At 32.8% G+C, this 17,108-nt stretch overlaps 1 protein-coding gene across 1 annotated transcript in view; it reads right to left on the bottom strand.

The window, feature by feature from the left end:
- Positions 1-16,745, bottom strand: part of LOC140452194 (multiple C2 and transmembrane domain-containing protein-like) — a 46,654-nt gene extending 29,909 nt beyond the window's left edge. The window contains exons 1-4 of the mRNA XM_072546297.1: positions 16,594-16,745; positions 9,556-9,838; positions 8,987-9,313; positions 6,666-6,873 (exon numbers count right to left, since the gene is read on the bottom strand). Of these exons, the coding sequence (XP_072402398.1) occupies positions 6,666-6,873; positions 8,987-9,313; positions 9,556-9,722 (702 nt within the window). The 5' untranslated portion in view covers positions 9,723-9,838; positions 16,594-16,745. The remainder of the gene's footprint in view (positions 1-6,665; positions 6,874-8,986; positions 9,314-9,555; positions 9,839-16,593) is intronic.
- Positions 16,746-17,108: the final 363 nt, after the last annotated feature.

Below are 17,108 nucleotides of genomic sequence, written 5' to 3'. Positions count from 1 at the left end.
GGTTTTGTAAACGGTGCTGAAATGTTTTTCCTTGCAAAAAAAAACAGCGCTGATTATCACGACGAAATGGACGGTCCGTGTTTTGAGAACTGGTTTGAAAACAAACTGTTGCCCAACTTAGTTCGAAAAACGGTTATTGTTATGGACAATGCTCCATATCATAGTGTAAAAACCGAGTTGTTGCCTAACCAATCGTGGAATAAGAATAACATTATGGACTGGTTAAGACAAAAAGACATATTTTTTGAAGAAAATTATCTGAAGTGCGAGCTTTTGGAGGTAGTCGCGCAATTTAAACAAAATTTTGATAATTACAAAATTGAAGAACTTTGTAAACAACAAAATAATGTCAAAGTGCTTCGTTTGCCTCCATACCATTGCGAATTAAATCCAATTGAAATGGTATGGAGCCAAGTAAAAAGGCATGTGGCCGTAAATAACAGCACCTTCAAAGCGAAGGATATGGAGGACCTCATAAAAAAAGCGTTTTCAAATGTTACGTCTGATAACTGGAAAAACTATATTCAACATGTAATGACTCTGGAGAAAAAATTTTGGGAAGTGGACGGTCTAATGGAAGACGTAACTCCCATAGTTATAGATTTATATGATAGTAGTGACAATTCCGATTTGGATATGGACGAAGAATGTACATAGTTTTTGATAATTGTAATATTGTAAATATATAAATGTCAAACTAAAAAACCAAATAATTTGTTACATTTCTATGGTTCTGTTGTATTTTTTTTAAAATATACAGAAGTTTTTATTGTTTTTTTATGTTTTTTACTGACACTAATAATATCTACCACAATACTCACTCAATTTGTTCATTAAACAATTAAGAATATTTTTAAGAGTCTGATGATGACCTAAGCCGAAATTTAATAAATAACTGTTGTGAGAAAAAGACATGTCTTTAATTTTTATTTTTCAAAAAAACAAAAAAAATTTAAAGTTACCTAAGTGAAAAAACGTCTAATGTGCAATATAACATGCAGTTCGGCCCTGCTTTTTCGCTGCAACTCCACTACTCTCGCCTATCTCAGTCTATCGGTAGTTCTGGCATCACCGCTTCCCATAAGGCTCCTTTATGAATTCTTAACTTGACACAGACAGTAGACATACAGTGTAGGTAAAAGTTTATGGTCGGGATGGTAAAATTTAACAGGATATCTAACGCAGATATAAAATCATATTTTCAGCGAACAGACAAAGATAACAATCATATTTCTCCTTGGTCTCCCCTCCATATTTCTTATTGCTGCCCATTGCCCAGTAGTAAGACGATTAGTTCCGATGAGTTTCGATTAGTTCCGGTTAGTTCCGATCAGAGATATTTTACATAACTCTGGTTCCGATCCTAAGAAACTAGAGGTGGGTCGTTGACATTTTTATCGGAACCGTTTTTCGTAAACTGTAACTAGTTGATTGTTTATCAGTAGTTTCAAATAAGCGAGTACACAAAAACATATTGGCTATTATATTGAAAGAAACTAATGAAGGATATATTTATTACAACTTAAAAAATAAATTAAACAATACAAATAGTACTTACATTTACATGACACATTATTAAATCGCGAATCGTCTAAATTGACATTTAAAAACATACGTTTTTCCACTTTTCTTGTTGTTTCTTCTTTTGTTTAAAAATAAACCAGATTTTGAACATATGTTCACAATGAACAGATTTTGTTACAATACTACAATATTTTACCAGAGATTGTGTTTACGATCAAACGCATAAAATTGCAATATCTGGGACACGTTATGAGAAATCAGCACCGTTACTCCCTGCTGCAGTCTATATTGCAAGGTAAAGTCAAAGGTAAGCGAGGACCCGGTAGAAGGAGAATATCATGGCTGCGGAATTTAAGAACATGGTTTAAGAAAACCTCAACGGAGCTGTTTCGAGCCGCAGCGAGCAAGGTCATGATTGCCAATATGATTTCCAACATCCGAAACGGATAGGAACCAGAAGAAGAAGAATACACGATTTTATGAATATAGTGGTTAAGTTAGGATATACATGGCGATGGTTTTTCCACCACTGTAATGGACAGTTCCAATCACCGTTCGAAATTTTTTGTGGTTAATATCATTAGACAAATACATGTCGACTTCTTTTATATCTCTAGATACAGGTGTATGTTTAGATGAGTCATGTCCAATAAATTCATCAAAAATACACCATGGACTTAAGTCATCTTTATCAGTTTCTTTTTCTTGTACTGGTTGATTTTCACTAGTACAATCTTCTTTTTCTTTTTTTATAGAAGTAACCAGCTTCTTAACTCTTTCTTTTGTTTTTTATAACTAGGTATTCTGATGAATGAATGAGTGTCGATTTACGATTGATCTGCATTTTCGATTTCAAATCTTTATTGATAGTTCGTCAAAGGATTTATTTATTGTAAATATTCAATTATGAATTATTTTTCTTAGTCAAAATTATTGACCTAGTATAAGAATAATAATTTTATTTTCAAAAAATGCGCATTTATAGAAGATGCAGCTTTTATGGTCCACTTTCTGAATATTGCAATGATTGAAACTTCTCCTGACGTATTTCTGTCCGTTTCGACTACTTCTACTACAAGTACTGACATACTGCCACCGCCAACCAAGCGTCAAAAGGTGATGGATACTTCCATTAATAAAAATATTAGTTTAAAACAAAAGAATCAAATAGATATGGATTTAATAAACCTATGCAAATACTCGTTTCATCCGTTTTCCATAGTTGAAGAACGAGCTTTTAAAAAGCTTGCAGGGTGGATTCCTGGATATAAACGTTATTACGTTATTATTATTATTAAACGATATTACGTCAGGCTCATTACTTCAGGAATGTTATACCAAAACTAAGCAAATTATTAGATCACAAGTTGTTAAAGAAGTAGAAAATATCTGTATTACTACTGACCTTTGGACATATCGAGTAACTGAGAGTTACATCGCATTAACAGGACAATATTTAACCGAAAATTTAGAATTTAAAACGATTTTATTAGGCTGCTGCCATTTTTCTGGAAACCATAATTCAGAAAAGATCGCTTTTGAAATTAGTGAAATTATTTCACTAATTTCAAATTTCAGTTTCTAAAAAAACACATGTCAAAAAAAGTACCTTATCTTTAGAAAGGCTTTTAAAGTATCAATTACAACATAACAAAGTTCCCAAACGGCCAATCCAAGACGTGGAAACTAGGTAGAACTTCACCTATTACATGTTAAAAAGAATGACCAAGTTAGAAGAGGCAATCCGTTCCACTTTTGTATTAGTTAATACAGACTTAGACTTGGACCAAATCTAAATAATGAAGACTGGATTATTTTTTCTCAATTTTCCCAAATTTTACGGCCTTTTAAAGAAATAACAAGTACAATGAGTGGCAAAAAATACTTGAAGGGTAGTTCAGTGATTGTTATGGTACGCTGCCTTCAAGAATCTTGCAGTAAAATTTTAGCAAACGGTAACCTTACATCCATAGTATCCAACGTACTACAATTACTAATATCGGGTTTAGCAAAAAGTATTGTAAATGTAAACAGATGTTAAAAATCTGGTTTAATTTTTAATAAAAGAAGAACACGGTTAACAAGAAATAAAGTAGAAAAACTTACGTTTTTAAATGTCAATTTAGACGATTCGCGATTTAATAATAACGTGTAATGTAAATGTAAGTACGATTTACTATTTGTATTGTTTAGTTTATTTTTCAAGTTATAATAAATATATCCTTCATTAGTTTCTTTTACTTCAATGAATATACACATAAACGATAATAGCCATTATGTTTGTTTATGCAGGTACTCTCTTACTTGAAACTACTGTTAAACAATCATAGTTATTGTTTACGAAAATCGGTTTAGTCGCGTTAAGAGCGTAGACGCAAAATTTCAGGCCAACGCTTTTTAAATCTATTCATTTTTTTCGAATCCTGAGAAAACTAACAAATATTTTTGAAAAATTTAAACGCAGAATGAAAGGTGACATTATTGCCGAGGGCCGAAATAAACAAAAAGTTTTTTTGAATGAGATACTTAAAATTCAAAATCATTCTAAATTTTCTCTTTTTTCGCCCCTGTAACTTATTAAAATAAACATAATAGAAATTTTCAGAGACTTTCGGCCCTCGGCAATAATGTACTCTTTCATTCTGCGTTTAAATTTTTCAAAAATATTTATAAGTTTTCTCAGGATTCGAAAAAAAAAGAATGCCCACCTCTACTCGTTCGTTACCTGTGTTCCTACTTTGATTGGGTGCTTTGACTACGCGACATGAGACGTTGCCAAATAATTTCGTATGAAGGTTTATTTATTGTGGAGTTATATGCATTTTATTATTTTTATTGGAAATAAGGCACAATGTGACTTTAAAATAAGCTTATTTTGATGTTTAGATTTTTAATTCGGAAATCGTACTTAAAATACGAAACATTAATAAATTTTATTTACATTAAACGATTTCCGAAGTGGAAATCAAAATGTTAAATTAAACTTATTGTAAAGAAAAATTGTGGCAAATTTAAAATAAAAAACAGTAAGCTGCCATTTAAATCAATTCGCCCAAATTTGATTATCTTAGAACGTTGTTAAAATGCTAAAAAGACAACAGGTCAAATAAAACCAATAAGTTTGGCAACGTTGAACTTCTCCTCTTTTCTTAGTTCCACTAATGCTATTTCGACGATATAATGGGCTGACCTAATATACCTATCTCTTTTTAAATAGGTGTTTCTTACTCCATCTCACATAAGGTCCATACCGACCATAAACTTTTACCTACACTGTATGTTACAGAGCTGACGCTGGTAACAATGATGCAACTGTGCTCAGTTGGTGCAAACCTTGATGTAGGAATGAGATATTTAAGAACTCGTTTTTGGCGAGGAGAGCTGGATGCACTGCCTCTGCTACAGACAGACTGTGACTCAATTAAGCTAAAGTTTGTCTTTGACAAACGCTACAGAATATAAACAGGACAGTATAGGGAGAAAAACGTGGCAAATGTGTATTGCATGGCTCCAAAATGGGGGAAGGCTCAGGATTCGGAATATACTCAAGATCACTGAATCTAAGAATAAAGTGGGGTATGAGCAAAAGTGGACTAGCTAGCAACAGAAATGGACTTCTGGAGAAGAGCGTAAGGCAAATCAAGAAGAGATCGGATACCAAATGAAAGAATACGAGAAATGAATAATAAGAAATGAAAAGTGATGGGAGTCAAGCATACAATAGTTGATGACATAAAAACAAAACAGTTAATATGGTACGGCCATGTACAGAGAATGCCAGATGACAGGATTCCGAAACAGATTTTGACGTGTACACCATAAGGAAGAAGAAAAAGAGGAAGGCCGAGAAGAAGCTGGAGAGAGGGAATTGAAAAAGAACTAGAGGAAAGAGAAATTCCTCCAGGCCTATGGTTAAATAGAGAAGAATGGCGGTTAGGAGTCGAAAGGCGTCGGAGAACGCTGTAAACCGATAGTAGTAGTAGTATGAGCAAAAATGACAGCGTAGTTCAGAGAGAACTGGCTGGTTTCTTCATAGCCACAAAAGAGATAACCCAAAAAGATATAGCCGGGAAAACTATAATAATCTGCACAGATAGCATAGAAGCGCTACTAATCTTGAATAGACCACGTGTCACATCAGGGTTAGTAATGGAGTGTTACGAGTCACTAACTCAAGCTTTAGATGGGAATACCATCATCCTAAGGTGGGTTAAAGAATACAATAGGAATAAAGGCAATCGCATTGCTGACCAATTGGCTACGAAGGCGGCAGGTCTAAGACTCTTAAGACCTGGGGAACTTTTTGGTTGGTCAACTACAATAATCGCGGAAATTTTCAAAACTGGTCATTGTCAACTAAGCCAACACCTCTTTATACTGGGGCTAGTAGACAGACTTCTATGCAGGAAGTATAACGGAGAAGACGAAACTGTATAGCATGTCCTATGTGAATGCCTGGAGTTATCATTACTACGAGAGTACGCGTTCGGCGAGTCCTGGCCCACACCTTTCCACAAAAGCAAGATGTCCCCTGGCGATTTGTCCACCTTCCTAGAAATGGCAAGATGGACAATGAGCTAAGGACGACAGCTCCCTGGGAGGATGCACAATGGGTCAATTGTGGCCTTAGTGCTGTGGAACTTAACTCGCCCTCCCCTACAGATACAGATACAGATGTGTTCTAATTAATTTTTTTAATTAAATTTTGGTTTTAGTTTTTTTCTGGCTTTCCACCAAAGCTTATTTAGTTTAGCTTTAAAATATGCTCCGTTTTTTTATTTAAGTGAATTTATAAAGATGTTTTACTGTTAATCTTTCACTTTTGAAGTCAGTTTGTTTTTTTGCTTCCTCTTTTGTTTTCTATAATAATTTTTATAATATATCTATAAACTCTGCTTTGTATATTACTGACAAGATCTCACAAGTTCTCAAAATTATTGTTTAAATAATATAGTTCTTCCCTTACACCGTAAATTCTTTTACATATTAATAAAAATTGTAAACAAAAAGCTTTATTTAAGGTTTACCTCGAATACAAAATAAATTCATTAGTTATACTTTATATATTAAAACAAGTATAAAATGTCTTATTTTAGTTCTTAACATATTTGTGGTTATTTTAAATATTTAAAAATACTCACCAACATCTCATCGTCTGGAATTCTCGACAAAAGGTCGAGAATTTCATTATTGGGCACTGAATAAGGTCTCAATATCCTTCTAAAGAATTTGTTAATACCCCATAACATTAGTAAGTACCTAATTGGCAAGATGTACAAGACTACCGTTGCTACAACCAGCAGGAATATGGCTATGCAGGATAAGTAAGGAACTGTGAAGTTGAACATACTGAAAATGAATTAAAAATTATTAAAATATATTTTTAGAAATATTCTAACACGTAACAAAGATTTGATAAAAAAGAAAAAATTACTAAACTAAATTTATATTGTTTGCTTCAGTAAAATTAAATTGGTAAATTTTAATGGTAAATTTAATCTATATTAGGTACATAAAATACGAGTACCTTATTTGTGGTATCAGCAATAAATCCAGGTTTTAGACATTTTTTAAGTAAATACTACAAAGAACTTGGTTTAGTTCAATCTACATTGTGAGCTATTCATTTCAGGCAATGTTCTTTAAATCCAATATACCTATATTGCTAGATGAATAATTCAAAACCAAACAAAAATGCAATAAATCCCAATTTAAGACTAGGCAAACTGACATAAATTCATCATATTTAACCAAACTGCAATAAATGCTTGAAATAATATCTTTGTGAAAGTTTTGTTTAGTTTGCGCAAATTACCAAAAGATGACAATCACAGTTTTATTCCTCTTTTTCTTCTATTTTATTATGTATGTATAAGAATGTATTTTGTTACTTAGGTATTTTATAGAGAGTTGTTTGTTTGTACAGTTGGATCAGACACTGCATGTTAATTTACTAAAATGGAAGACGTTATATCTAGTATTTGTGTAAAAGATGGTAACAAGGGAAGTCGAAAGAGAATGGCTAAAGTGTCTAAAAGATCGGTTAAAAAAAGTAATAGGTAAAAATAAACTAACATTTATTATTTCGTACGGTTTTAAATGATAATTTAAATTATTTGTAGTTATAAAGATAAAGATTCGTTAGTAAAGAAGTTTAAGAGGCCTGTAATCATTCAGGTCTTCTTCTTGATATGCCTATCCGTTACGAATATTGGCGATCATCATGGTAATCTTTATCTTATCTGCAGCAGCGCGGAAAAGCTGAATAGATGTTGTATTGAACCAGATTCTAAGGTTCTTTAACCAAGATGTTCTTCTTCTTCCTGGACCTCGTTTTCCAAATATTTTTTCTTGCAGGATGGCTTGAAGGAGAGCATATCTGGATTCACTCCGCATAATATGTCCGAAGAACTGTAACTTTCGAGATTTGATGCTGGCCAGTACCTCTCGGTTCTTATTCATTCTTCTGAGGACCTCCTCATTTGTGAGTCGGCCAGTCCACGGGATCTTAAGCATTTTCCGATATAGTCACATCTCAAATGCTTCCAGTTTTCTGCACATATCTTCGTTCAAGGTCCACGATTCAACACCATAAAAAAGGACAGAGAAGACGTAATCATTCATTTACGCTACGGATGATAAATTAGAGCAAAATACAAAACTTAAAACTGTTCTAACAAAGACCTATGTCCTGTGGCGTATTTGTTCTATCGTATAAATACCTTTCATAGTATCTACGAATTAGTTAAAAATAATAAATTGATATTAGGTCGAATGCTCGAATAAATGAACTTTGATCAAACGAAAGGCAGATATCGAGCACAGTTTATTAATTAAATCTTGTCCAAGTACTTTCGCTTCCTTTTAGCCGTTTTTAAAAAAAATTAAAATTTTAAACTGTTTGTCCTTGTGTCGTGTAGTGTAATGTACAATTTTATGTTTATGATATTCTCAACAGATTGTTGGATAGGCCAAAATTGACAAAATGCCCCTGAAGATGCTCTAGGAAACGAAAGTACTTGGGTAATATTGAATTAATAAACTGTGCTCGATATCTGCCTTTCATTTGATCAAAGTTAAAAATAATAAAACCAAAACACAGATTTTCAAGTCAAGGTGTTTGGGACTTCTGCAATATTCTATTTGGACGGATTTTAAGTCTTTCCGCCTACTTAAAACTGGCAACACTAAGCTCAAAGGTTCCATAAGATTTAAATAGCCGTATGCTGCGCCTACTGCGAGTGACTGCGAAACGCGCTTTTACATGAGATAGAGGGATGATCATAAGAAAAATTCTACAACAATAGGGACAAGATCATTGGTGGACAGCCATCGAAGAGAATATGGGCACAGCTGTGTCTAAAAATGGATTAAATATGCACCTATGTAAAAAAACAGACATAATTTTTATCCTATGTAAATTTTTGTCTTGTAATATGATTTGATATAATTAATAACTTACTTTTTAATACCTTCCAACAAGGATGCAATCCATCCAATCGCATTCTGAACACCCTGCGTTACTTCTTCAATCGCCTGCAAACGTTCTTTCAGACTTTTCTTTTCTTCTTTCTCTTTGTCTTCTTCGTCGTCGTCTTCTCCTTCTGAATCCTGCGATTCATCCCACGGGCCTTGTAAAGGTCCTAATAAAGATCGTACTATATACTGTTTTAAGAATACCAAGAGAACTAATATCGGAAACATCCATGGTTGGAAATAGTAGCAAAGTATAACCCAAACTACCAATGCCGCAAAACTTTGTAGTTTTGACTCCCATTCAAAACAATTTCTAAAATATTAAATAAGATTTACAGCACATTTACAATTAACTAGAAATACAATAGGTATATCATGGGACATAATGTGATGGAGTTGTGAAGAAAAAATATTATCTTGTTTTCAAGAATAATTCTAAGGATAATGCAAGGAAAAAGGAAAGAATTAAAAAAAATTGCCTTAATGTTTAGGATCATTATTGAAAAAACTTACGTTAGATAAAAATATGTATTCAAGAAGTATCTGATTACTTACTGGAAAAGCTTGCCGACTTCTAAGAAATACATAACAAATACTTTTAGCCTTAGAACATTTTTTACAAAAACTTGCCGCTTAAACTTTACTTCAGTTTGCATATATTTCTCCTCCCTTGGATTTAAAGTTCTTATACACGCTCTCATAGGATTCCGCTGAATTATCATTTCTAGAAGAATTTGTGGTCCATTTCCTTTCGCCCTCGTTCGTAGTTTTTTATCCTTTAGAGCAAACCACGTTTTTTCTCCATTTCGTATTCGTAGAAGCGGAATTGCAATCTTTCCTGAAAATAAGTACTTATTATTAATATACAGGGTGCGGCAGATAAATGTCCAATTAGAAATATCTCGAGAAATAAAGGTAACTGACTAATGAAAATTGGTATGAAGGGGTTTTAAAGAGTGACCTATTTAATGAATTTTTTAATTTTAGAAATATTTTCGTTATTTTGAATATTTTTTGTTTATAGTTTCCTTATCCTATTGTGAACCGTTTTTAAGTTATAATGGTTTTTATATGAAAATTACACTTTTCTACCATGTTATAATATTCAATATCCGCTAACGTAATTTAAATAAAAGTTTCTATTTTTTAGGTGCTTATTAACCAGATATAGTATTATCGTTTACAGTGTAAAGTTGCCTTTTTTATTATACAGGATGTTGTCAAAATTGGCATAAAACCAGCATCCTAAATTTTCGCCTCATTCCTTTTTTTCAAATAGGTCGCGTTCACACTCTGTGAAAATAGTGATTGTATGTTCTTTACAAATTGCTCTGAAACACTTGGCGCATTTTGATGCTGTTTTTGTATTTTTCTTCTTGGGGCAATAGGAGCATTTTGGCCTTGCACCTGCTTGATTTTCCTCAGGAACATCTCGTTTCTGAGTCAAAGGAAGAGATTCAGATATTTTTTAATTTGCAAAGTTAGCAGAAATGGCAAGTTTTGGACCGCTCTTTTTTGCATATGTGGGGTAATGAGTTGTCTGGATAAAATTTTCAGATACTCACGTCTTGGTTGGCAGGAATCTAATACATTTGTCCTAAATATAATGTTTTCATTTATTCCAGCGATGATTAGCATAGTAAAAAAACAGTCAACGGCCACCTACATGTGATTCTTGCCACTGAATAAAGACTCTTCAGTTGGTCCACTGAATCTACTCCCGATTTTGTTTGATTGTAAAAAGTAACTACTACTGGTTTGCAAGCTTCACCACTTTCCTCGTTAATTTTGTCATATTCCTGGAGGGTTGACAAAAGCAGGACATTCTTATTTGTTTTTGGGACGTACGAAACTAATAAACATTCACGACCAAAAGCAAATAAACTGCTACAAATTGGCTTTTTTTTAGTTGCAACAAATATTTCAGGAATTTCACGTTTGTTTTTTCTAATTGTCCCAACTTAAGTTATTTTTTTCTTTTTTAATTCTTCGGCCAAAGGAACTAACGTGAACCAGTTATCACAGGTTAAATTTCGTCCTAAATTTATAATGGGTTCACACAATCGTTTCACCACACTGGCTGGACTGTTGTCAATACAAAATGGACTATTAGGCTGCTTTCCTGCGTAAATCTCCATTTTCACAGTATAAAATACACGACTCTCAGTCAAGGCAAATATTTTTATCCCGTATTTGTTTGGTTTACTCGGGATATATTGCCTGAAGCTGCACCTTCCACGGAAACCCTCCAGCATTTCGTCAATAGTACAGTTCTTACCAGGCATGTAGCAGGCTTGGCTTCTTTCTATAAGTATCTGGAATATATTTCTTATTGGAGATAGCTTATCAATTAATTTTCGTTGAGCTCTTGTGTGAATATTATCAGCACATAGTGCTCGAAGCAACAAAGAGAAACGTTTCAGGGACATTACCATTTTGAATAACTCTGGTGCTGTAGAATCGTTGCTCCATAGGTCATTTAGGTTGGTGTGTGGGGATTTCAAAACTCCTGCCATGTACAACAATCCAAACACTGCTTTTATTTCGTCACAGTCAGTATCTAAAACATCTCGTTTGCGTGTATAGTTGCTTCTAATTTTCTGTAGGTACAAATTTGTGCACGTCACAATTTCTTCAATAACATCATCTCTTATGAGCAGGTTCTAACTTTCATATGGAGTTTTAACATCCTTTGCCGCATGTTTCACTCCCGGTGGTTTTCTAGTAATATTGTGCTGTGGAATACGGCTAGGTTTTCGCTCACGGTGAACTTTCCAAAGGGTTTTTTTGTCTCTGCCGATATATTTGGAACCATCTTCAGACCAAAACGTTGAAATAGTATTTGTCGTATCATCGGCCGAAAACACTGAGTCTGTCTCATGATTAGAACTGACTTCTACTGGCTCTATGTCGCTTTCTTCATCGTCCAAATTTTGCTCTTGCGTCTGTTCAAGTAACAAATCCCCTTGCTCTAATTCTTCATATATTTTTAACAGTCTGGCCTCTTTTTAGGATCCATTACACAATAATATTTTAAAGTTATATAATTTAAAACACAAAGTCAATAAAAAAATCCAACAAAAATTACTCTGTAGCTTTCCAAAATCATCACGTTGTTAGTCGCGGGTGAGCTAATCGCTCATTTCTCGACATCTGCGTTTAATCAATACTTGGAATAGACTGACGGTTGCTCGATCACAATTCTGCGTAAAACATTCTATACACAATAGTAGTAGGAAGTATTACATGAGCGTAGTTGCCAATGTGAGCAAAATTGTGAAAAATGTTAAAAAAAAAAAAGTAAAATGGTAAATGGTAAAATGGCACCATGCGACCAACGCAGGGTTAATAACGATCACAATAAATGTACATAAAAAAATTTTGTATATCTAATATGTGTATCCTACCACATAAAACTATATCCCAAGAAGATTTAACAACTATTTTGGAACAAATTCCTTTACCTAGAATTATCGTTGGAGATGATAACTGACACAATCCGATGTGGGGTTCCATAAAACTGAACCCGACAGGACGAATTATAGAAGATATTATAACATCCCAAAATCTGAATCTACTTAACGACTAAAAACCAACCAGATTCAGCATACAAAATGGCACATCATCAGCAATTGATATTTCTCTGTGTGACCCAGTTCTGTCCACTACGTTAACATGGGACGTTCTACCCCACTACCACATTATAATATCTTTAACACATCAGAAAATCACAAATATAGAATGGCCTGTCTCAAAGTGGAATATTAAAAATGCTGATTGGACTAACTTTACCAAACAGATCGAACAGGACATTAACAAAATCAACTTCACATCATCAAACGATATTGAAAGTTTTAAAGTACATCTTTACAAACCATCACAGCAGCTGCAGAGACGTATGTAAGAAAAACAAAAATTTTAAAGAGACATTAACCTTTTCCGCGGTGGACACCTGAATGCAGCCAAGCTACAAAAGTGTATAGGAAAGCTTTCAATAGAATAAAGCATCATAAAACAGACAAAAATATAACGGACTACAAAAAACGAAGAAAAAGAAGAAAAGAATAGAAAAGAATCCTGAAAAAAATTCATCTTATCTCTAAATATCTCTTCATGCATAAGTACAGTTTGTAGAAATTTAAGGAAAATCTCTGGCAAAAGCAAACCATATAAGATTCCTTTTCAAGCAAAAAATAACAAAATAATTAGTGATAAAAAAGAAATCGTAGATATGTTAGCCGACCAATTCGAATTAAATTTCAGTGATGAAAATTACACTGATAATTTTAAAATACATAAAAACAACGTAGAAAAAAATATATTGTGATTCGATGGACATGAGATTCACAACCTTAACGTCTCTTTTTTCTTCATAGAACTTGCTGAACCTTTATAATTTTATCTGGAGTAACCAGGTTTTCCGATCAACTTGATCCGAAGCAATAATACTACAACTTCTTAAACCTAAGAAATCCCGGACATCGCCTGAGTCATATCTACCAATATCTTTAACCAATATTATATGTAAAGTGTTACAGAAAATGGTAAATAAAAAGCTGAAATGTTATTTAGAACAACAAAAACTCCTTATTACACAACCAAGCGGATTTAGGCAAAATCGATCCACTATAGATAACCTAATAGACTTAGAGTCAGGAATACATGAAGCATTTGCAAATAAACAAGATTGTATCGCAGTCGTTTTTGATATTAATAAAGCTTATGATACTGTTTGGCGATTCAACATCATATCAAAATTGCAAAATTGCATTATCAAAGGCAATATGTTAAAATTTATTTCAAATTTTCTTTAATCTCGCAACTTCCTAGTTCGATCAGACAATGTTAAATCAGATAAAAAGTTCAAGAGATCGGAGTACCACACGGATCAGTTATAAGCTCAACCCTTTTTCTAATAGCCATAAACGACATACTTCAACAATGCTCACCGATTGCTAAAGGATTATTATACGCTGATGACTTAGTTTTACTTGCCAAAGGAAAAAACTCTACATCTATTTAAAAACATTTACAACAAATAATCAATTAGTTAAAATTGTGGTCTAGGACTATCGGATTACAAAAACTCTCAGTTTTACAAATAATATTAGATTTTTAGGTATGGTTTTACCCAAAAGCTCTCCTAGAAAAAACATACAGAAGAACTTAAAAAATCATGCCAAGCAGAATTAAATTTAATGAAAACTATTTCCAGCAAAAACTGGGGAGTAGATCAAAGTACACTATTAGATGAGTTTAAATTTTTAATCAGATCCAAACTCGACTATGGTGAGATAGTTTATTCATCAAGTAAAGTATCAGTATTAAAAACCTTAGAAACTGTTCAAAACACAGCTCTACGAATAGCTACAGGTGCGTTTCGAACGACACCAGTTGAAAGTCTACAATGCTTAACAGAAGAACCACACCTAAGTTTACGATGCAAATACCTTCCTCTCTAATATTCTTCTAAAACAGCTAGTAATAAAGAACACTATACTTATAAAAATCACTATAAGATATACACTGACGCATCCAAATCTTCAAACGGTGTTGGTGCAGCTATCCTCATACCCAATACATCCTTAAAATTGAAATTCAATCCCATTACTTCATCATACACTGCAGAGTTTTTTGCAGTATTACAAGCAGTTATCCACATAAAAGGGTCGAAACAGTCCCCGTCTCTCATAATAACCGATTCGCTAAGCTTACTTCGCATTATCAAACGTTTATATACCAATACTCCAATTGCCTCCATATTCAATCAGAAACAAAGATTCTAAATAATAATAATAAGATCACTGTTGAGTTCATGTTTGTTCCATCACATTTAGGTATACAAGGAAATAAAGAAGCAGATGAACCAGCCCGCTTAGCATCCTTCACCCAGGACTCCATTCTTATTAATGAGGTTTCTTCAGATGACTTCAAATCAGAAATAAAATATAAAGTGTTAAGTGCGTAGCAAAATAAGTGAAGTGTATCACAAAATAAACTCAAGGAAATCAAACAATTAGTGAAACCGTGGCTCCAATCCACAGCGAATAGACACAACCAAGTGTGAATAACACGTTAGGACACATTAACTTTACACATAAACACCTCTTTACGAACGAAGTTCGTATTGGCAGCGAACTGTGCTGTGCAATTGTCAAGTAATACTCTCCGTGAAGCATAGACTAACTCAGTGCAAAACATATAAAGTAGCAAGAAAGAAGCACACTATTAAAAATAATATAAAGGGAGCCTTAGGAAAAAACATGAATATTAAAAACACAATAAGTTATCTTAAAGGCTCAGGACTGTATCAATTATTGTAATTTTTTCTTACTTTGCCTGTATTGTATTTTTTAGGTCGCTAATAACCCTTGTGGTTACAGCGTAAATAAATAAAAGAAAGTACATTGAGGATTTAAAAACCACAACAAGTATTACTTTCTAAATTTGGTAATTGCTGGCAGCTAACAATAAGAAAGAGATACATAGAATATCTTAAAACACGAAGAATATTGAATTAAGTATGAAACGAAAATAAATAAACTAAAAACAAATGTATCTAATATTAGCAGAGGACAAACATAAAAGTCATAATATTTGAGAACACTGAAATAGCAGGAACTTGGAAGTCCTTTTGGACGAAAATGACAGATTTAAAAAAAAAACAATAAAACTATATCAATTAGTAAACAATATAGTGTGTCACAAATCTGTATAAGTATGTATCTGTGCCAAAGGAGATTCTATACAAGTTAATAATATAATTTAAATAAATATTGTGCAAAATGTAAACTTAATACGATTACTAACTGTAAATAAATATTTGAAATTGGCAGAAAAATTAACATTTTTAGATAAAAAAATCGATGCAAAAGGCAAGTGCACATTAAAATAATACGAAAAAATATTTTTTTTACTGCAAAAATGTAGCAAAGTAAAGATAAAAACGACCCTGAGCAGAATAAAGATACCGAATAATTGCCCAATTTGGTCATGTTTTTCTCTCTGTTACCCCGAGTTCCAGTCCCCTTTCATTTGACGTCTCGTACGTCAAAATTTCAATAGTAGCAACAAAAACACGATCTAATGTTCCTTTATATGCCTCTATATTCGTTTTTTTATGTTTTTGTATTAGTCATCTCCTTAATTTTAATCAGCCGTTTAACGTCACAGTACGACGACACCCTTACGTCCCGCCATAAAAGAGACAAAAATAACCACAAGGGATATTAGAATCGTTGTCTTATAAGACACAACATGGGGCTCATCCACCAAATAAGCCGTTCTCTTGCTGTTTCAAACACACTATACAGTGTACCCTAAATAGTTGTGTACAATGCAAATTACATGAAAATCCAAGCAGATATCAATATATAAATCAAGAATATGTTCTAAGCAAAAATTTATAAAATTAAAGAATCTAAACTTATCAAAAGTTAATAGCATAAGTTAAATGCAAGCATAATATTTAAAAGATAATTTATTTTAAAATATAAGAGGTAAATTTTAAACTAACACGAAAATAAGATAAGAAATTAAACTACTAAGCAATTATTAAAAATACTAAGCAAGAAAATAAATAAAAATTCTTACCTTATTTGCAACATCTATTTTCTTAATATTCTTGCTTCCAATCAAAAAAATATACAGAATTGTTTCTTCTTTAAGATGATATCTTCTACTGCTAGTAGAAGACACTAATGTCTAGAGCCTGACCCACTACTCTGAGCCGCGTAATGTAGGTTGCCTATTATGAATTTGAATCGGGGAAATTACTGACAGACTTACGCCTGGCATCCGACATCGGATAATCATTTTTGACTAAAATAGATATTAATAATTATTTTTCTTCGAAAACCAATTGTCATTAGAACAGGCAATTAGTTCTATCATATAACGATTTAATGACTCCCTTTTTAACATTTATGTTGTGATTTGATTTATAATTTAGATATATGTTCATATGTGTTGGTTTTTTGTATACATGAGTCTCATATCCACTATTTTCCTTTGAGATTAAAACATCCAGAAAAGACAACGATTTATTTTATTTCTTTTCCATTGTAAGTTTTATTGACTCCTCCTTTTTACCTTTTATTTATATTAAT

This window comes from Diabrotica undecimpunctata, chromosome 10 (genome assembly GCF_040954645.1).
Source record: "Diabrotica undecimpunctata isolate CICGRU chromosome 10, icDiaUnde3, whole genome shotgun sequence".
Taxonomy (NCBI): domain Eukaryota; kingdom Metazoa; phylum Arthropoda; class Insecta; order Coleoptera; family Chrysomelidae; genus Diabrotica; species Diabrotica undecimpunctata.
Note: the sequence above shows the minus strand (reverse complement) of the source record. Positions and strands in the feature narration are given on the sequence as shown.